This window comes from Hyperolius riggenbachi, chromosome 4 (genome assembly GCF_040937935.1).
Source record: "Hyperolius riggenbachi isolate aHypRig1 chromosome 4, aHypRig1.pri, whole genome shotgun sequence".
Lineage (NCBI taxonomy): Eukaryota > Metazoa > Chordata > Amphibia > Anura > Hyperoliidae > Hyperolius > Hyperolius riggenbachi.
The window spans coordinates 339,123,676-339,146,620 of record NC_090649.1 but is presented as its reverse complement, the minus strand read 5'-3'; the positions used below and the strand labels follow the sequence as shown (position 1 = coordinate 339,146,620).

Here is a 22,945-nt window from a genome sequence, read left to right as displayed (position 1 = left end):
TATCAATTCCATAAATGTTATAGTATAGAATTCCTATATATATCGGATCCTACAACAAGTCTATAGTGAAAACAGACTAGGACTATGGTAGGTTTAGATTGTGAGCTCCTCTGAGGTCAGTGACATGACCATGTACTCTGTAAAGTGCTGCAGAAAATGTCAGTGCTATATAAAGAAATAATAATAATATGGTAGGCCATTAGATTATGATTATGGTAGAATTAGATTGCGAGCTCCCCTGAGGACAGTCAGTGACATGACCATGTACTCTGTAAAGTGCTGCAGAAGATGTCAGTGCTATATAAATACATAATAATAATATGGCAGTACATTAGACCATGACTATGGTAAAATGAGATTGTGAGCTCCTCTGAGGACAGTCAGTGGCATGACTATGTACTCTGGAAAGTGATGCAGAATATGTCAGGTGTCAAGAGAGAGAGGGCGAGAGAGAGAGAGAGAGAGAACAATAGAAACTTTGTGGGAGACACAGGTACAGATTCATGAAAATTAGACAAGAGGGAGAGGAATGTGGGAAAGAAAATTGGTAGGTACATAAAAGAGATGGGGGCATGGTGGGGGAGATTAAGAAGTACAGGCACAAAAAGACGAGAGTGCATGGGGAGAGTAGAAACAGCAGAGATCTCACCAGGACTGCAGCCTTCTCATGCTGATCAAAGCAGCCATTTGGGAGAGAGGAGATAGCAGGGGATAGCAGGGGAGGAGGGGGCCTGGGAAAAGACACAAGCTGAAAGAACAAGAGATAAGAGAGATCAGAAAGTCTGGCTGACAATCAAGCTAATCTCAAATGCCCAGAGTTTTCAGCTTACATGTAGGGCCCTTTTACACTTAATCAGTTGCTCTCAGTTAAAACGGAAAACAAACGGATTTTCAAAGTAATGCCCATGTTTTCCTATGGCACCTTTCACACTTAACGCGTTTTGAGTGGTTGCCTCTTCTAGCAACCCACACTTGTAAGTATAATATACTCAGATTCTCCTTCTTTCTATAATATCCGACGATATTACACCAGAAGGGCTCCCGGTGTCCCTGTTTTCTTCTTTTTTTCTCTGTCCAGCTTGAGTTCTGCCTCCTATTCCTTCCACGTGTCTCAGAGAATCTCCCAGCCTGTCAGCAGTCCAGTCTCGATTCACTGCTGGCCAGAGTCCTCTCATCTGCTCAGGGGCTTCCTCCTCCTTCTGCCCACAGTTGCTACATCTTCCAGTAATCCAGCTCCTTCCTGGATGGGAGTTGTGGGTGGCGGGCTCACTTGGCTGCTTCTGTCACTCTCTCTCATTGGTTGGAGAGAGGCAGAAGCAGCAGAAAGAGCACAGCTGATTGGAGGGTGGGAGGGAAGAAGCAAGGAAAAGCCTGAGGCTTCTTCCAGAGCTGCCTGGGGTGCTGCCTGTAGCCATGTTTTTTTTCACATAATCAATTTTATTACGGAAAAAATGATCATTCCAATCTTATGATCCCAACAACAAAATACATTGCATCAATCCTCCTTTTTTAAATTGTACATAACACAAAAACAAAACAAAAAAAAAAACTACCCAATCCCCTTCCTCTTCCCATATCCACAGAATCATCATCATATCAATATCTCATTATCCACAAGTTCTTTAAAGAGAATCTGTACTCTAAAATTCTTACAATAAAAAGAATACTATTCTATTCAGTATGTTCTTCTGGGCCCCTCTGTGCTGTTTCTGCCACTCCCTGCTGCAATCCTGGCTTGTAATTGCCAGTTTTAGGCACATTAGAACAGGTATAGGAACTTATAGGATAGAAGAAATAAGGCTGATCATTTTGTCTCTTTAATCTCCATATTATTCATACATCCTATAAATTTCCATTTTTACCTATAATCTCCCCTTACATTCCCTCCTACTATTCACTCCTCCTCCTACATCTCCATCATATCCCTATATTTCCTTGTACCCTAAAATTCACTCCATTTTTCCCACTTGACGTTAAAACCCTCTAACTTATCCTGCTGTAATGCAATTTGATTCTCCAACCCTTTCACCCTATTTACTCTTCCAACCCATTCCTTAAGGGATGGAGAACCTTGGCATCTCCATTTAACCGGAATCAAACTCTTAGCTGCAATCAATAATTGAGGCACCAAAGATCTCTTATACCTGCCAATAGATGCACACGTTCCATTCAACAACACTTTCACAGCATCCAGTTCACCCTCTTTTTCACACAATCCCCTGATACATTCCAACACACTTTTCCAAAACCCCGAAATAACCGGACACTTCCACACCAAGTGCATCAGTGTACCTTTTGCCTCACACCCTCTCCAGCATCTATCACTAATTCCCTGAAACATTACAGCTAATTTATCCGGTATCCTATACCACCTAGATAACAATTTAAAATTAATTTCCTTTATTCTAGACCTTACAGACATAGCATGAGCTAAAACACAAATCTTCCTCTTCTGATTATTATCTAAAGAGATGCCAAGATCCCACCTATCCAACTAACCCGGAAAATTCCCATCTCCCAACCGATTCATTTCTCTATACATGAACGATACTAGATGTACAGGAGGAGCCTCCAAAACAAATAACTTTTCAAACTCAGATAACTCAACCCTATAATAAGAGGTTCTCTCCTTCTCCGCCAAAAAAATGCTTCAACTGTGCATACCTCTAAAAGTCAAATGAGAATTGTCCAAATTCCTCCCGCAACTCATTTAGAGATTTAACTTTTCCATTCTTCAAAATATCTCTCAAGACCACCCCTCCTCTCCTCCCCTACATAAGCCAAAAAAACCTTTTTTCCTTACCTGGCAGAAAAAAAAGAAAAAACCTTCCAATGGTGACAAAAGAGATATTCCCCCAGACCAACCCCACTTTTTATTAATTCCATCCCAAACCTTAATTATATTTTTAATCCAAAAGAGAGTTCATTTTGGCAGCTCTCTAGATACCCCCGGAAGCCAAAAAACCTTTGCCAAATCCAATCCAACCAACCTTTTTTCAATATTAACCCAACTTTTCACACCTTCCCTATACGTCCAATCAAAAAGTCTAACCAGAACACATGCATTATAATACATCTTCAGATCAGGAAGCCCCAATCCCCCTCTTTCTTTAGGACTAACCAAAACTCCATATGCTAATCTCGAAGACTTCCCTTGCCATACAAATCTTATAAAAATTGATTTCAAGGACCGGAAAAAAGCTGCAGGCACACAGATCAGAATCATAGACATACAGAAAACCAACCTAGGTAGTACATTCATCTTAATAATGTCTATACACCCAAACCATGAGAACCTCTTCCCTCCCCACCCCTCCAAGTCTTTTTTAATTGAATTAAGTAATGGGACATAATTTTAGACCATATGATTTTGTCAAATCACTAGATAACATCATACCCAAATATTTAATTGCATCTTTTCTAAAGGTAAACGAAAAAATTACTCTTTACTAAATTCAAAACCACTGGGGTCAATGACACATTAAGCGCCTCAGATTTAGAGACATTAATCTTAAAATTTGAAAGAATCCCATACTTCTCAATTTCCTTAATCAAGTTAGGCAATGACACCAGTGGCTCTGAAATATAAACTAAAATATCATCTGCAAAAGCCGACATTTTATGTATCTTTTCTCCTACTACTACCCCATGAATATCCCTAGCTTTCCTAACCATATTATTATTATTATTTATTTACTTTATAAAGCGCCAACATATTACGCAGCGCTGGACAATAAATATATACAATGATACAAGGATGACATACATAGGGTTATACACATAGAACAAAGTTATACATACAAATTGTACAAAATACATGATCATGCAATATGGGCTGGTTAGGTAGGCCCAGTAATACAAGTACAGGCTGTCATAGGACAGGAGTACATGATCCTGTAGATTACACTAGGGAATGGAGGACCCTGCCAGAGGCTTACAATCTAAAGGGTGGGGTGGAAACACTAGGTGGGGCTGTTAAATATTCACCTCTAACGTCAAAAAAACCTCTAACGTAAAATAAAAATAATGAGAGACATAAGGCAACCCTGTCTCGTCCCATTAGACAAGGAGAAGGCATCCGACAGGGCACCATTTGCTCTCACCCCCTCGCAGTTGGATTGTAATATAATGCACCAACCCATCTTAACATATTATATCTAAACCCCACATATCTTAAAGTGGACATAATAAAATTCCAGTTTACCCTGTCGAATGCCTTCTCTGCATCCGTCGACAAAACCATCATCGGGACTCCCCTCACTACTGCCCACTCAAATAATGCCATTGCCCTTGCCACATTATCCCTCCCTTCCCTCCCAGGCACAAACCCCACCTGATCCCTTTTAATAACTGTACTTAACCATGGCTTAATTATTTCCACTAATATCTTTGCAAAAACCTTTATGTCCAGATTCAACAATGAAATGGGCCTGTAACTTTGACATAAGGCCGGATCTTTTCCATTCTTATGAATAACAGTTATGTGCGCCTCTAGCACATCCTTGGGTAACACTTTACCATCTTTAAGCGAATTGAAAAATCTTCACATAGGAGGAACCAACACATCCCCATAAGTAGAGAAGTATTCTTTAGAAAAACCATCTGGCCCAGGTGACTTCCCCAACTTCATGGCTTTAATCATTGCTAACACTTCATCTTCAGTTATTTCCCTCTCCATTATATCCCTATTTTCCTGCGTTATTTTAACCATACCAGATTCATCTAAGTATTCCTACATCCTTTTATCAAAATTACCTGATACATACAACGAAGAATAGTAATCTTTAAAAATATTTGCCATTCTGTGAGCCTGCAGCTCCAAACCACCTCCTACACCCTTTATCTTAGGTATTTACATACTTTTCCTCTGCCCTTTTAAAGCCCTAGCAAGCTACTTTCGACTTTTATTTTCATGCTCGAACCATATAGCAGAAAAATTTGTATGCCTTTCCCTCAATCTATTTTCCAATAACTTTATTTATTTATTCCTTACCCCATTTAATTTTCCTAGGGCCTCCTGATCTAATGAACCCTTATGTTCTAATTCCAACACTAATTTCTGATAATAAAGCTGCAATTTTTCCATTATACTCTTTCTTTTTTGGGGCTCCCAGAGAAATAACCCCCCCCCCCCTTACCACTGCCTTATGAGCTTGCCATACTATGCCCTTGTCCATGCCCTCCACTTCATTTACATCAAAATATTCAACTAATGTTTTTCCAATCTTATTTCTAATTTTTACATCATCTAGAAGATTGCAATTGAGTCTCCAATGCCAATTACTTCTATTTCTCACCATTAAATCCAAATCAAACCACACTGGAGCGTGGTCCGAAATGGTAATATTCCCTATATAGGCCCCTTTGACTCTATCCAGAAAATATTGGTCCAAAAATAATATATTATCCTAGTATACACCTTATGAACCCCCGAGAAAAAAGAATAATCCTTCACAGAAGGGAAAAGTACTCTCCACACATTTATTAGATGCAAATTTTCTAAGGACCTTTTTATTGATTTGTTAGCTACTGCTGAAAAAGCCCTAGTAGCCGATGACACATCCATCTTAGGATCAGAGACCCAATTGCAATCTCCACCAAAAACCAAACACCCTTCCCTAAAACTCCCCAATTGTTCCAAAACTGACCTGAAAAAGGTAGTCTGAGCTCCATTAGGTACATACTGTAGATATTCACAAATGTATATATTTGCCCCATTAAATCACATTTTAAAAAAATATATCTACCCAACTCGTCACATTTCTTATCCAAAAAAACAAAAGGGCAATTCTTCCATACCGCAATCGCAACCCCCTTTGCTTTTTTAATTGGGGAACATAGTCAAGGGCATTCTCGGCATCTTATCTCCCCAAAAATGTGTCTCCTGCAGGAAGGATTTTTAAAGAGAACCCGAGGTGTGTTTAAAGAATGTTATCTGCATACAGAGGTTGGATCTGCCTATACAACCCAGCCTCTGTTGCTATTCCAAACCCCACTAAGGTCCCCCTGCACTCTGCAATCCCTCATAAATCACAGCAGTGCTGTGAGGCTGTGTTTACATCTGTAGTGTCAGTCTCAGTTGCTCCCCCGCCTCCTGCATAGCTCCGGTCCCTGCCCCGTCCCTTTCCTCCAATCAGCAGGGAGGGAAGGGATGCAGGCGGGGACTGGAGTTCTGCAGGAGGCGGGGAGAGCAGCAGACTGACACTATAGAGATAAACACAGCCAGCTCTGACAAGCTGTTTGTCAGCAGCGTGGCTGTGATTTATGAGGGATTGCAGAGTGCAGGGGGACCTTAGGGGGGTTTGGGATAGCAACAGAGGCTGGGCTGTATAGGCAGATCCAGCCTCTGTATGCAGATAATATTCTTCAAACCCACCTCGGGTTCTCTTTAAGGAAATCAGAAGGAGAAAAAACATAACAAAATAAAAAAAACTAAACAAAAAGTATAAAATAAACTGAAAAAAAAAACCCAATTATCCCCTCAGGATTCCCCCCTCCAGAGAATTCCATTCTCCCAGTCTCCCAATCCATAGAGACACTTCCCAAAAGAGATCCGAGAGGACTCAGTAGCCACCTTCCCCTCACCAGTTCCATCTTCATCTAATTAACATACTAGTATTAATCAGCAGTCAGTATTAGAACAGTCCCCTATTATTCTAATATTTTGCCTGCGATTTCGATGTTCATAATCGTCTAATTGGGATACTAGTTCATCAAATTTCTTATGCAAATTAACTTTAGACGACAAATCGGATACAGTCTGCTCCACCTTCTCCACCTTATCCTCTGCTGCTCCCACTCTCTGCCCAATACTTATAACTTCATTTTTAATTTACAGCATTTCCTTATGGAATGACTTTTCCCTCCATATCAGACAACGTTGGCAAAGATCTCACCCGCTCCTGCCATTCCTCCTCCTCCTCTTTCTCCAACTCAGCTCCAGCTAGAGTTTTTCTTTTTCTTGCAGGGCATTTAATCGATCCACATTCGGTCCCTGAAATACCAGCAACATCAGGGGTCCCAGCAGATGTCTCCTCCATATACTCCCTATCTCCAGCAGGCTCTTTATTTCTCACCTCCATAAATCCACGAATGTCTGCCGTTTTAGAACTTCCACCACTCTTTCCCTTATTTTTCACACGGGTCATTTCCAGGTACAGCTTCTGGCCAATCACACCAGTTTCCACTAAGCTGCTGGTTGATCACCTCTCCACCGGCACCCACAGATTCTCTGGCCAGTCGCACCAGATCCCTTGTTCCAGCCACCGCACAGCGCCCGCTCTCTCTCCTCTCGTCCTCGGACCGACAGCTCCTCTCTACAATCCGGCTCAGAGCAAGCCTTCCTGCCTTCTGGCTCTTAGTTCAAAAGAACCGCCGCATCACACGCGGCGGCTCGTCTCCAGATTCCTGGTGAGGGGGCGTGTTAGAGTGCACCTCTCAATGCGTCAGCACGCTACCTCCTCCCCGCTCATCCCTCCGGCTCTGTAGCCATGGTAGCTTGATCGCGACTGTTTACTTTTTAGACGGACGCCTATTTGTAAGTATAGGCAAATACGGTCAGGGGAAATTTCTTGTATGTAGTACGGACTGCCCGTACTTTCACGGACGGTTGGCAACCCTGCTGTGTTGACTAGCTGAATTACCGGGACTCATAGCAGAAGATCCAGGTGGTGGAGGAGGACAGCGAGGGACTGATTAGCCTGAAGGGGGCTGGAGGAAGCCCCAGGTATGCATACAACTTTTCTTTACATCTGTCTCAGGTACCCTTTAGTCACCAAACCAAATTTTAATAACATATCAAATTATTTGATTTTATGAGCAAAAGGAGTGCATACGTTTGCATAAACCAGCATCAACACAGAATTATTTGCATCTCATTGACCATCTCTTTTAGTGACACAGCTACACATCAGGCTTTATTCTTACAGCATAGATGTTATTTAGTAAATATAAAAGATTCCTGTGTACACATCATGTATATATATTCACAATCAGATATGTATATCTGACTTTAAAAATATGGGGACTGCTTTATTGAAGCAGCGCAAGTAATTATTTTCGATTGGTTTATATCATTTTTGTGGGCTAAGCACAGCTATTAATGTATATATAATTTATTTATTTTTTTTGCGAACTCAGCTTGGCCTTGCCCTTGCAAGACCTAATCACGAGCTTCATTGGGACACAAACAGTGTCTAGCTCTTTAATTTGCATCATAGTTCGCACCTCAACTATATTTCTTCTCTTTTTCTTTCCTTTATTTAATAATATAATAAGCCGAACAGCAAGCAAGAATATAATTTTGCACAAAGAGCAAAAATCCATTCTTATAGCCGATACCTCCCCTACCCCCCAACTCACATTCTCCCCTCCCGTAAAATCACTCCTACCCCTATCATCTCTTCTATCCAGCCATCCTTCACATTCATTCCCTACTTACTATCAATCGTACATTCCATATATCAGCCTCTTCTTCCTCTCCCATTCCTCCTAATTCTTCCTCCTTCATTCATAATAGGTCCAACCAAAGGGCTTTTAATTTTTTTAATTTACCTTCTTTTAATGGGTCCATCTCTTCACCATCAACTTCCTCCCAAAAGTAACACATCTCCGCAAACCAAGCTGGCAAATCAATTGGCATTTTTTCCTTCCACCTTTTAGCTAATATATAACGTGCCACCTGGCTACCAATTTCTCTCAGTTCTTTTATTTGTTTATTTTGTTCTTTTTCTATAACCCCAAGCATAGCTTCGAGAGGTGGAATACATACATTCTGTTGTAGAATTCTAGTCCAGAACCCGGACAGCTCTTGCCAGAAGCCGTTCACCTGCACACAACTCCACCACATATGGGTCTCGTCACCTCCCCCCTGGCCACACCTCCAGCACCTGTCCTCTCCATCCCTGGTGAATTTCGCCACCCTTGCTGGGGTAAGATACCATCTATTCATCGTTTTATATTGCGTAAGTTGCAGTTTCCGATTCGGATATTTCCATACTAATCCAAAGATCCTTTGCCAGTCTTCTTTTCCCCAGGTCACCCCTAGGTCCCTTTCCCATTTTTTCTGCCATAGATATAATTTCTCTGTTATATCCCCCCGAATAAACTTGTACATTAATGATAGCAGTTTTGCCGGTTTTTCTTTAAAAAAAAAACATTTTTCTAACATATTTATCTTAGGTCTAATACCTTTATTACTTCTCTCTAAGGATCTGAGGAAACTAGTAATTTGCACCTTACCCCAGGGTTCGATGTCATTACTTCCCTCCAGCAAACCGCCTATGCCTAACTCTGGGTCCCCTTTAAGGTCCAATATCCTTATTTCCCTATCAACTTTATTAATATCAAACCAATTTTTTTGTCTACCTGGAGGGAATTCTAGGTTGTCTTTTAGCGTGACCAGCGGGGAGGTGCCGGTCCTCCTACTCCACCTCAATACAAAATCAAGAAGTATCTTAAGTGTAGGCTTAATAAGGGGATGTGTAGCCTCCTGACCGATGATCCTAATATTCTCTGGGATCCAAGTAAATACAAGATTGAAGTTAATCTCTTTCTCGTCTGCCATAACCCAAAGCTTATTTTCTAAACCCACTCTCCATTCCACCACTCTTGTTAAGTGTATGCCCTTATAGTAGGTTTCAATATCTGGTGCTCCCACACCCCCCTGTTCTTTATCATTCATTAATTGCGAGTACTTAATCCTATGTTTATTATTTGCCCATATACATTTTTGAAAAACCTTGTTCCACTCGGCAAACCATTGGCTGGGAAGGGTTATTGGAAGGCACTGCAGTACATATAATATTTTTGGTAAAACCAGCATCTTAATAATCTCCAACCTTCCAAGCATATTAAAGCACGGACGATCCGCTCCTCTTAAAATATTTTTACATTATTTTAGTAAATTGGGGAAATTATTTGAGAAAAGAGCCTTAGTGTTGCTACTCAGCATAATACCCAAGTATTTCACTGAGTTTTCACACCATGTGAGTGAGTTTACTCTCTGTATTGCTATTCGTGTCTCATTTAAGCATCCAATATTTAAGATTTTTGTTTTTTATTGGTTAATCTTAAAGTTGAAATGCATACTAAATTCTTCTAAAGTATCTAAGGCTTTCTGCAGTGAACCTTTTGGATTTGTTATATATAATTTATGATGACTATTATTATCTGAGAAATAAAATATTTTATCATATTTTTATTTTAATTACTGTTTAAATTCATTCGGAGTCGGTGCATTTTTTCTCGACTCCGACTCCAGGTACCCCAAAAATGCTCCAAACCCACAGCCCTGGGTTTTCTAGCCCCTATGGTTGGGCCAGTTAAATGACCCAGAAAACACTTGTTCTGCAGTGTGGACCCAGTGTTGGCCTAGTAGGTTTTATTGAATGATCACCTGAGGTGACCAGAGGTGTTGCCAAAACTTATCCAGCCGATGGATTGAATTTGGTCTGTCCACAATGAAGCAACAACCTTATCATTTTGGGTGTGCCCCAACACACTTTTATAAGTCATTGCTTCGTTGTGACACGCAAGCCCCCTCACTACGTCAAGGTAACGGACACGAGGGGAAATTGACGTCATGTGCATGCCTTTTTTGTAGTTGTTGTTGCAGCCACAGTTCAGCACCACAGGCCAGAAAATTTTGTCATGTACTCATGCCAGAATTTTTTTTTTTTTTAATGGCTGCTGCTATAGCAGCGGCCTTAAAAAATCAGGATCCATAGCTATTTGGGTTGAAAAAAGACATACATCCATCGAGTTCAACCAGAATCCACCTGTGTAGTCCTGGGGTCTTGGTCTGGATCCTGTTGGTGGTGGCAGAGAAGTCAGTCAGGCGGTGTGCAGAGATGCTGGGTGGGGACTGACTTAAAAGTCTTAAGGCAGGCAGTAGCCCTCCAGGATCCATGCCTTATTCATTTTATAAAGGTGAGGTAATCCACACTTTTCTGACCTAATCGACTTTGCTTCTCAGTGACAAGCCCTCCTGTGGCGCTGAAGGTCCTCTCTGACAAGATGGTTGAGGTGGGGCAAGAGAGAAGTTTGATGGCAAATTGTGAGAGCAAATTTTGAGAGCTCAAGCCAGAGGTCAAGCCTACGCACCCAATAGGGGTTCATAGCTCCTCAGAGTGTCGATATCGGCAGTTAAGGCCAGGTAGTCAGCTACCTGGCAGTTGAGGTGTTCTTTGAGTGCGGACCCAAAGGGCTGTGATGATGCATTGGACTAAAAAAACTGTGCATGTCCACTACGACAAAGTCTTCTCTTCTGATGTTGACATTTGAAGCACTGCTGCTCAGACCTCTTCTTTTAGGCATTGATATTATCAATAGGCTAGCATCCTGGGAATGCAAAACCCAGGAATTGTGACGAAAAATTCCACTCTGCTTACAATGGCCACCTGACGGACTTGAGTTCTACTTGGAAAATTCCCTTTTTTTCCACAGTGGCCTCCAAACTTGCCTATCTTCATGTACAGTTAATCAGGCTGATGAAGGGCAAAACAAGTCATGGGGGGGGGGGGGGGGGGGACCTGTTCTGATATTTCACAGAGAGAAATCCAACAACCACTTCCCGCCTGAGATATCAACTTATTTGAGGTTGGGTTTTTTTTTGTAAACCGTTACAACTTAATACATTTGTGTGTTTCTTTTACTGCATTTCACAATGAAAACTAATTTTAATCACACATGAATATCCACTTAATGACCCACCATTAATTGCTGTATTGATTTAGTCTCTTTAATTACAGTGTTTGTGTTTTTTTTTTTTTTTTATATACATTAGTGTTCTGTACACATTATTTAGCTGGTGAGTAATATGAGTCACCAGAGCTTCTTTAAATGTTTTCACTAATCATGTTCTGATGTTGAATTAAAGTTATTGCTAATCTTACTAATCACCTGCTAATTACCCCAGTGTTAATGGGCCCGTAGACTAGACTACGGAATGGTTGGTAGCCAAGAAGTAGCCAGATAGCCAGGTAGTCAAGAAAGAAAATGTTCTGGTAGCTGAGCACTGGGTGGGGGTAAAAAAAAATCAGCATTCTGAGATCATACAGAACCTGCAGTAAATCAGCTGTTAATAGACTTAAAAGTTCTCTTGTCAGCCAGTGGATTCAAAGTTAGAAACCTCTAAACCATGTCCTCATGTTTATCTGCATTACAGATGAAAACACCAACAAGAGTTTCAGCTACCGTAAGTGACAACAGGCTGAAAATTAGGTCAACTTGGACAGATGCAGTGGTTTTGCGGTGCATATTTCTGCATGCCAGATATTCTAGTTTGTTTTATGGGCTTGATGCATTAAACTTTTTCAATGTCTTTTTAGGACTCTGATGACTTAACTTTATCGTTAATCTCAGAATCAGAATCAGAATCATTTTTATTTCGCCAAGCACGACTGGGTCGTGCCCGGAATTGGACTTGGCATGCAGGGCTGAGAAAAACACAAAACACAGTGTAAATGTTAAACAAAACACAATACAATACAAATACAGTTTTGAACACAATTGCGCTACTGCTATAAAATGTTTTTAACTTTGGACTGCCATAGATCATCATCCTGGATGATTCCGCATTCTCATCCCCAGGTTTACAAATTGCGTAAGGTGCGTCAATGTAATCGGGTTCTGACCAACCCTGCTTGCGAGGGAGGATTAGCAGCGTGTGTAGGGAGTTTATGAATAGAGTTTAGAGAGTTAACAGCAGAGGGGAAGAAGCTGTTCCTGTGCCTTGAGGTCCTGGTGGCGATGGACCTGAACCTCCGGCCTGAGCGGAGTCGGCTGAAAAAGCAGTAACCTGGATGAGAGGGATCGCTAGTAATCCTCAGTGCTCTGGAGTGCAGTCTGGAATTGTACAGGAGGTCCAGAGGGGGGAGTGGTTTAATCTACTAACATCAAACAACCATGAGAATAGTTTTGTGTTAATGCACAAAAATTAACGCATGTATGCAGTTGGTACATACATTAATTAATTCAGTATTACAAAATTGTTCATAAAGAAGTTCAGTTTTCTTTGATGGCTAGTACAAGGACTACCAATAGACTTGCTTCAAATAGAAGCTCACTGATAACTTGCAATAAAGCTTTGCTATGTTATGTAAAATGTAGCTTTCCATGTTGCTTGCAACCTTCTATTGTGCACAGGGCTGGATTTCTGGCTAGGCCACCTAGGCCGTGGCCTGAGGCACCAGATAAAATCTCCTTTTTTAGGGCCGCTGAGGGGCAGTAAGCCTACAGCACGTGTAAAAAGCCCCGACCACGCTAACAGACATTTATGACGAGTCACTGTGGCAGACAGACCTGGTACCCATTCGCAGCCACCCTGCATTAGAGTTTAGCAGCGAGGGGCCATGGGTAGGCTGGATGGCCGGGTCTTGGACATGAGTTAGCCAGCGGCTGATGATAAAAGCTCCCGGCAGGACACTGGGGCAGCAGATAGGCAACGATCATTCCCAGGAGCCATCCTGCAGGCAACTTACACCGACATGTGTTGCCTGGCTAGCTGCCGCTTAGCTCACAGTCTCCTGACATGCCCCGCCCACCTCCTCTACTTCCCGGCTGTTTCCGTGATGTTTTCTTACTGCCGGGAGATTTAACACTGGATTCTGCAGAGTGCTGGGGACGAAACATTTGCTCATGCTGTTAAATCGTAACTGTCGTGCATAAAATCAAAAATCAATTCTTTATTTTTATCTGGTAAACAAGTAATAAGGATGCTAACCATTTCACTCTATCATAAAATTTACTGAAATCAAAACGTGGACAGTGCAATACATACATTATGTACGTAGAGCAAGTATTTATCTACGTATATATGTGTTGGTGTTTTTTGAGATAGTATAGCTTCATACTGAGGAACTCCAGTGAAAATAATGTAATAAAAAGTGCTTCATTTTTACAATAATTATGTATAAATGATTTAGTCAGTGTTTGCCCATTGTAAAATCTTTTAAATCCCTGATTTACATTCTGATATGTATTACATGGTGACATTTTTACTGTTGGCAGGTGATGTAGCTGCTGCATGGTTTTTTTGGCAGTTGGAAACAGCTGTGAACAGCTATTTCCCACAATGCAGCAAGGTTCCCAGACAGGAAACTGCCAGGAGTACGTACTCAAAAGTTTGTTGTGGGAGGGGTTTCACCACAATATCAGTCATACAGTGCCCCCCTGATAGCCTGTTTGTGAAAAGGAATAGATTTCTCATGTAAAAGGGGGTATCAGCTACTGATTGGGATAATGTTCAATTCTTGGTCGGAGTTTCTCTTTAAGTGACCTGGGAGTGGGGCAAGTACAAGCTACAAGTAAGTAAACAGTAATGATTGCAATTAAGATAAGGTGACTTGCCTTCTGCTCTCCAATGCTCTGTCTCAGGGTGCCTGCTCCATTGCCTAATCTCAGACAGTCACTCTACTCTTTTGTGACAAGTGAAATATTTATTTTCCTCTTCCTACCATCACATTCACATGTTCCTCGTCTTTTCCTCTCCTCCTCTCCCATGTCATGTTCCTTGTCTTTTGCTCTCTCCCATCTTCCATCCCGTGTTCCCTGTCTTTTCTTCTTCCCCCTCTCCCATCCTGTGTTCCCTGTCTTTTCCTCTCCCCCCTCTCCCATCCCATGTTCCTTGTCTTTTCTTCTTCCCTCTCTCCCATCACATGTTCCATGTCTTTTCCTCTCCCATGCCATTTTCCCTGTCTTTTCCACTTCCTCCTTTCCTGTGTTCTCTTTCTTTTCCTCTTCCCCTCTCCCATCCCGTGCTCCCTGCCTTTTCTTCCCCTCTCCCATTCCGTGCTCCCTGTGTTTTCCTCTCCCCCTCCCCCTTTCCGTGCTCCCTATGTTTTCCTCTCCCCCTCTCCCATTCCGTGCTCCCTGTCTTTTCTTCCCCTCTCCCATTCCATGCTCCCTGTCTTTTCCTCTCCCATTCCGTGCTCCCTGTCTTTTCTTCTCCCCCTCTCCCATTTGGATCCAATAGAGCCTTTCCGCTCCTCTCTCTCCTCTGCTCTCATTCCACCTCTGTCTCCCTGTTAAAATAATTAGACTTGCAGGCCAAATACGTCTTCGGCCATCCTCAAGAGGGTCTGAACTGCGCATATGCAAGTACGGGCTCACTCGGAGGCATGATTGCTTCCAAAGCTTTCCAAGGAGCCTTGAAGGAGCATAATTTAAACAGGAGACAGCAGTGGAACAAGGGGACAGAGAGTGCACCAGGAAGACTGTTTGATCCACGGTTCTGTACAATTTCGTAACCAGCTTCTAGTTGTAGCAACCTTACTGGACCTTAATGCATCAGCCTTTGTAATGTTATGATGTCCTGAATTGGTGTGCTAGCAATATTATTTTTTTGTGTTGTTATGGATGAGCTATTTATGTATGTATCTAGCTAGATCACAGATGTCGAACACCAGTCCTCGAGGGCCATATCCATGGGAGTGTTTAGGATGGACTGAGAAATGGGAAACGTTTTCTACTTTATAAAATTATTGCAAAAAATGTTTCGCTCCTCTGATCAATACTGTACTATAGTATCGGATCGCTTCACTAAACACAGTTAAATTCAAATATCAATGAATGTCAGCGCTCAGAATGGTAACTTTGATTATCCAGACTGGATAATCTTGTTGACTTGGAATTATGTTCCATCTGTCTTTTACATCAAAAATAAACAAATTAAAATAATAGTGCAGCATCTTCCGATGGGCAGGCACCACCACCTCCCCATGACATACAGTATATAACACTCTGTGATCCATGTTATCCACTCTCAGCTACAATATCATATACAATTCACTCACCAGATGGACATGCTGTTCTATCCCAAACAGCTCAAGCTCATAATAGATATCCAGAGGATTGTCATGGCTGCATCTAATGATGAATCCACTGAAGATAATGTTCCCTAGAAACAGATGGAGAGACCAAATAATAGTGCAGTATCTCTCAGCAAGGGTGCACCACCACCTTCTCGTGGTTTCAAAACAACTTTGTGAGTTAAACTGCAACATCCATCACTATCAATATATAAATGCGCTCACCAGAGTTAAAGACTGCTCAATCAGAAACAGCTAACAACACTTGTCTTTAATCCACAGGCTGGGTATCATCACATCCACGTCCAGGTTTTCAAATGCAGCTAGAGCCACCAGAATATCCCTTAAAAACTACACAAATGCTTCCATGGTGTAATATTGCTTTAATATGCCAATAAAAAGTATAAAATCACACTCACATATTCCAGAAGGTAAAAATGTGCATTCAATATTAAAATCCAGCATCCTGGGCAGGGCCGGATTTGTACTCTTTACTGCCCAAGGCCACTGTCACCAGCCTCCCCCCCTTTAGTATAGGTAACAAGATGACCCCTCCCCCCTTTTTTCCAGTATAGGTAGCCAGATGACCCCTTTTCTTCCCTCTAGTACAGGTAGCCTGATGACCCCCTCGTAACAGCAGAGTACGCTAGCCTGATCTCCCTGCATTGCAGCATTTGCAAGCTTGCATATTCTGCATCAGTTTAGCCTGCTGCTTTGGTGCCTTTGCTCCTGTGGTGCCCTAGGCCAAGGCCTAGGCCTAAATCCGGCCCTATTCCTGGGTCAATACAGCATACTTCCTCTATGCGCCACCCTTACATTTTTAAGGGATATTCTGGTGGATCTAGTTGATTTTGAAAAAATCGCTGACATTCATTGATATTTGTTCTAATTGATCACCAGCACCTTTAGTGATTTAATCTCATTCATTAATTTTAACTGTGCCAAAAATGTTTGAGGAACTTGGCGCTTGAGGACTGGAGATCGACATCCCTGAGCTAGATGTATAATATTATTATTATATTTTGCACACAGAGCTTTGTGACAGCTTCACATGAGCAGCAGTGACTTTTCTTGAGGTACCATACAAACCATACCTACAGCAAATTTGACCACATCCATTAATCATGAGCACACCCATGTTCAGCCATATTGCATTATACAGACCACAGATATTCCCTCTCTGAGTGATCAGAGTACCCCTAAACTCAGGATACTATCAGTGCCCAAGTACACTGTACAGACCCGGACAGCTGTCATGGAAGTCCTCTGAGTACTCAATATGAAAGACATCGTAAAATAAAATACTTTTGTGTCTTTTGTTCTGTTAAATTGTAAGTCAATATATGATAACGTGAAGTGTTTTGTTTTTTCTTTATTGTTACAATAAGTAGATGAAATTGTAGGAGCCATGAAACAATAATGTTTGCTTCTCAATATACTTTCAGGAACCAAAATGTAAAGATACAAGTGATTGCTTTGATAGTGGCATTGATGGCATTATGGCTGAGAGAAGCTCTCCTGCACATCTTTCCAGCGCTGCGTGTTCTGGTGGCTCAGGACAACTCATGTCACAGAAAAGTAAGCATGGCAGTACAATTAGCAGTGATGTACTGAGGCAAAACATCTATGAAAACTTCATGAGAGAACTACAGTTGGGAAGAAACAATGTAGAGGAGACAACTACATCATCTGGAACAGAAGACTCCAGCAATGATTCATTAAGCTCACTGGAACAGCTTGACCTGCTGTTTGAAAAGGAACAAGGAGTTATTCGCAAAGCAGGATGGCTCTTCTTCAAACCTCTCATCACCCTTCAGAAGGAAAAAAAACTGGAGCTTATAAACCGCAGAAAATGGAAGCAATACTGGGTTACACTTAAAGGTATAGTACCAAAAACTCTTAATCTAGACAAAACTTAGTAAATACTTTTTCTTTAAAGACTATTTCAGAGCAAGTAAGAACTAAAATCGTTCAGCAGGCCATACTGTACAGCAGGGCTTTTCAACCTGTTCACTCACTGTACCACTTTTATCACCTGAAAATCTTCAAGTACCACCAGTGTGCCTGCGCAATAGATATGACCCGATCAGACTTGTGTGTTTCCATCGGAGCCCGAGCAGAGAGCCACTACTGCGCGTGCACTCACACAAACAAGGAGATCTTTGAGGGGTTCCAGCACTAGATCCCCTCTACTGAGGAGGAAGGGGAAGCCTCTCTAGGATCCAGAGGCTTCCTCCTCCGGGGGCATTTTTTTCTTACAGGTACACTTTAAGAAAGGGGGGAGGGGCATATGGGAGGGGAATAGCAGGAGGCATTGGTAGGGAAAAGGATTAAAATCAGATTGCAAGCCTACAGATTGCCATTATTACCAGTCTGTAGGTAGATTGCCAATATAGGTAGCATATCCAGTCCCCCCCCCCCCACACTTCAATACAGGTAGCCTCCCCCACCACCAGAGAGCTGGGAAGTGACTCACCACAAAGTTCGGTTCCCCCTTGCTTGCTCCTCGCTGTGTTGTCCTTTGTAATAGTTCAGACCTCAGATCAGTAGTAACCCGGGCGCATTGAAGATACAGCTAAGCGAACGGTGCACAGTGACGGCGGGGCTGCGAGGGGTAGCCGAACTTTGTGGAGGCAGGATGGGACCAGGACAAGTGTCAGGTGGGCAATTAAGTAGCAGGTAAATTTGGAATGTACCACCTGGCCAACAGCAAAGTACCACTGGTGGTACGTGTACCACAGGTTGAAAAACCCTGCTGTATAGTATAGATGTGAGTTTGTAATTCAACAGCAGTGAGTCTTTACAAAGTTTCTCACTAACCTTGCGCAACAGGGTGCTGTCCAGTCTAGACTAGTCTTTACAATCCCAGGCTGCTTGTGTTTTCTGCTGTTTTAAATAAAAAAATGTTCAAGCACAAAAGTACACATACACGGGGCACCAGCTACTGATGAACCCATTTAATTGCAGTGACTCAGTAAAGAGATATGGCAGCATTGCAGTTTAGTACTTGGTAAAAGTACATCACCCATCCAGGTGGGTTCTCCCACAGAGACCCCAATTGTTTTGCACAACTTGTTTCCTCACGGACCGCACTTCTCCGTGACGGGGATAAGGCTTAATATGAACCCGAGGTGAAAGTGATATGGAGACTTCCATATTTGTTTCCTGGCAACCCTGCTGATCTATTTGGCATCAGTAGTGTCTGAAGGACACCAGAAACAAACATGCTGCTAATCTGGTCAGTTCTGACAATAATGTCAGAAACACCTGATCTGCTGCATGCTTGTTCAGAGGGTCTATGGCTGAAAGTATTAGAGGCAGAGGATCAGCAGGACAGCCAGGAAAATGGTATTGCTTAAAAGGAAACTAATATGGCAGCCTTCATATAATTCTGACCTCGGATATAAAAGGGAGACACAGAGAGCCCGGTATAGTGTAGTATGTACTGGAAATGTGGGTATGATTAGGTAAGTATAAGATAATACAAACCAGGGTTATCATCCACGCAACCACTAAGTAGGCAGGTGAGGAGTTAGACCTGTCCCCACTCAGGATTAAGAAGTCGCTCTCTGTAGAACGGAAAAAGGGGCCAAATTCCCTCCACCAAGGGAGGACTCAAGTAGTGTGCAGGTAAAAGCACACTATTCTATACTACACCTTCTATAGCCTGATAAAGCGGGATATGCCTGCGAAACGTGTTGCATCTATTTGGAGTATGTAAATAAACCATTTTTGTTGAATATTAATCGACAGTATCTTGTGCTTCAAGGGGGTAAGTCCACTGCTACCGCCTCCTTTTTAACAATTTTCGCCATGTTTATCCTTTTGGCACCTCTGTTTACCTACACACAACTCTCACCTCGGGTTCACTTTAACCTTCCTGCCGGTTATCCCGAGCTCAGCTCGGGGTAACCTGCCGCGGAGGATTCCTCAGGCCCTGCTGGGACGATTTGCATAATTTTTTTTTTGTTACACGCAGCTAGCACTTTGCTAGCTGCGTGTAACTTACGATCGCCTCCGCGCCGATTCGCCGCAACCCGCCGCATCAGAGGGTGCCCCCCCCCCGAGACCCGTGCGCTGCCTGGCCAATCAGTGCCAGGCAGCGTCGAGGGGTGGTTCGGGACTCCCTCTGACGTCACGACGTCGATGACGTCGGTGACGTCATCGCGCCCGTCGCCATGGCGACGGGGGAAGCCCTCCTGGAAATCCCGTTCAGAACGGGATTTCCGGATGGGTATATGCGCCGGCGGCGATCGGCGCATTCGGGGGGACGCCACAGGGAGGAGGGAAGCATGTAGCTAGCGCTAGGCTAGCTACATGCTAAAAAAAAAAAAAACAAATGCCAAAAAACACCCTCCCTGCCGTGCGCAGCAATTTTTTATAACGGCAGGGAGGTTAAATAAAAAAGTGCAGGCAATGCATTTCTCAGAATATTCTAAGCTAGTGTGCCAGTTTCTACTTCAAGTGTAAAAATCCCACACCTGCTCCTCTCCACTCCATCTAGGGGGTAACACGGAATGCAATATGTCCTGTTTAACCCTTTAGCAGCCAATTTATTTAGAGGCTTGCAAGCGAAGCAGGTTTTTTTTTGGCACCCAGCTTCTCTACAAATACCAGAAATAGTGGTATCTGCAAAGAAACAGAAAATGGTGTTAGTGAAAGACAGAAGAAGGAATGGTTGGGATATAAAAGAAGGAGAGTAGGTGGCCGTCGGCAGGGGGAGAAAGAGAAAAGTAGCATAGAGAATGGAATTCGCAGACAGAGAAAGAGAAGTTGTGAGAGAGATATGATCTGAGGAAGGCCTACTGGGAGGGGTGGCAGAGAAAGAGTTGTGATGGAGACAGATGGTCAGGGGTGCGACAGACAGAGGCATAGATAGAGAGGGTTAACACTGAAACAAGAAGAGGTGGGTGACACAGAGTGACAGATGGAGGCAAAGGATTGTTCTATATGTATGTCCTCATTTCTGCAGGAATCAGGTGTCCTTTGCTTAATGCTGCAGGAAGAGAGGTTGTTGGCAACATGTCATGAGTGCTCCTGATCCTGGGATTTGGATGGAGGGGGTGGATTGGTCACATACAATATGCATCATGTTCCAAAGTTCTTGAGCTTTCAATAGCATCTTGCAGTCTTTATGTCCCCCTACTCCATAGCACTTAAGTTTTCATGTACCCTCAGAAGTGCATTGCAGTTTTGGTGCCCTCAGTAGTTCTGGTGCCCCATGTAATGTGTCACAGCTTTCTAGTGTCCTTCAGCTTTCAGTGCTTTCTAAAGTGTTTGGTACAGCTTTCCAATGCATCCCAATTTTTTCCTCAGTTTTGTAGTGGTCCCCAAATTATGTCTTGGTTTAAGTTGGTGGCTAGTGGGCTAGTGCTTCCCCTTCCTATCTGAGAGAAGCTTGTATGTCATGTGTATTTTCTGCTCAGCAGAGATATTAGATTAGATTCTACATGTACATACTGTAGCTCACAAGTGTACAGTTTTACTTGCATAATTAGACTGCAGCATTTTAAACCAGTGACTAATTCAGAGGTTGAAAATGGCTGCCTTTTGTGCTGAGAGGTTAGTGCCTGGTGACAGCTCTGCAGATGCTTCTCACTTGCCAGCCCTTCATTCAGAAAAATATATTCTGCCTACACACAATCTGTATTCTCAACCGCCCCCTTACTTCTCCAGCTCAGAGACCATGCATTTATGTGCTGAGTCCTACTGTCAGAACAGAAAGCTGTGAATTTATTTCACATTTTCTGCTCTAAATACACACTGATGAGCTGCCGCCTCCTCCTTTCTCTGTAGTAAAGCTAAGTGCGCACTTTATATTTTCCATGGCCAAAATGATCATACCTCAGCGTCTCAGCATTCCGATTGAAGTGCATACAGATATCTCACTAAATTGGTGATCTCCATAATTTACAAGGAACGATCTTTTGTTCTGCTGTCATTTGAAAGGAAGTTCCTGCAGCTTGGTGAAACCAAAATGTCTATCCACATTTCCACTCTATAAAGAAGTGCATGCTATTTAGCCAGGTGCTGAACTGCATGTCTGTACAGGCCTTGTTAAAATCTGACACCCTAATGATCTTTACAGATGTTTTCATGCAAAAAAAAGTTTAAAGTTTGTGCCAGGCTTAACACTGCCTGAAACAAAAAAAATTGTTTACATCATGATAGGTTTGTTCCTAGGTGCAGATGAAGTCTAGACACAGGTAAGGGCCTATACAGTTTTCATGCAGACAGAATTAAATCAAATAGCATGCCATAAAATGTGTGCTGAAGGGAATAGAAAAAAGGAAGGGACGGGAAGACACCGGGAGCCCAATCTGGTGTAGTATCTCACGAGCAGGTTTTCTTAGTTAGTAAGTAAAAGATCGTATATACTCACAAAGCTAGGTTGCACCTGAAGCAACCAATGTATCACGCATGTGGGGAAGTACCGTCCCCACTCGGCCTTGTGAGGAAGTATCGTTGGTCGCAGCTCCTTCAAAAAGATACCACCTGCCAAGGTGGTGACCCCTGGTCCCAGGGGAAATAGACAACACGGGAGGGTAGGAGGCGCCCTTGGAGGTACTTTAGGTCTAGCTTTGAACTTAATGGATGTGTTTATGCGTATATCACTAGCCAATTCATCGGCATGGATGGAGGTAACTATACACTACAAATTTGGTGGTGCTGATTTTGCTTAATTATTGATTTAAATATATGGAAAGATCCTACCTTAGTAAGTAGTCACTCTCGTGTAGTTGAATATAAAACAAGAATTTATTGTAGCACTTTAAATGACAACGCGTTTCGCGGTTACAACCGCTTCATCAGGTCGTGTTTTGCGCCTTTAGGACAGAAAAGAAATAGCAGGGCACTGAGACATAGAAACACCTCTTATTCATACTTAACAATTATATCTAAAAAATTATATCTAAAAAATGTTTATATTGCAAACAGTAATAGGATAGTCATAGTAGTCTATTAAAAACCATAGCAGTAATTCATTTGCTGTAATATTAAATAAATAAAACCATGTTGGTAATCTATACTCCAAGGTTTCTTATGATAGGTCACATGCATAAACATATAGAAATAAAACAAAAAAACAATAAAATCTATTAGTAATACTAATAATATAGAATATATATATTCAT

The 22,945-nt window shown here is 42.3% G+C and overlaps 1 protein-coding gene across 4 annotated transcripts in view; it reads left to right on the top strand.

Moving 5' to 3' along the window:
- The window catches only part of TIAM2 (TIAM Rac1 associated GEF 2), a 1,035,624-nt gene that overhangs the window by 346,922 nt on the left and 665,757 nt on the right, over positions 1–22,945 (top strand). For 3 of the 4 annotated variants that reach the window (XM_068231884.1, XM_068231882.1, XM_068231883.1), the window contains one exon: positions 17,255–17,690. In XM_068231884.1, the coding sequence (XP_068087985.1) occupies positions 17,255–17,690 (436 nt within the window). Of the gene's footprint in view, positions 1–920; positions 975–17,254; positions 17,691–22,945 lie in introns of those variants that run through there. The other variant, XM_068231885.1, reaches the window with a different exon arrangement.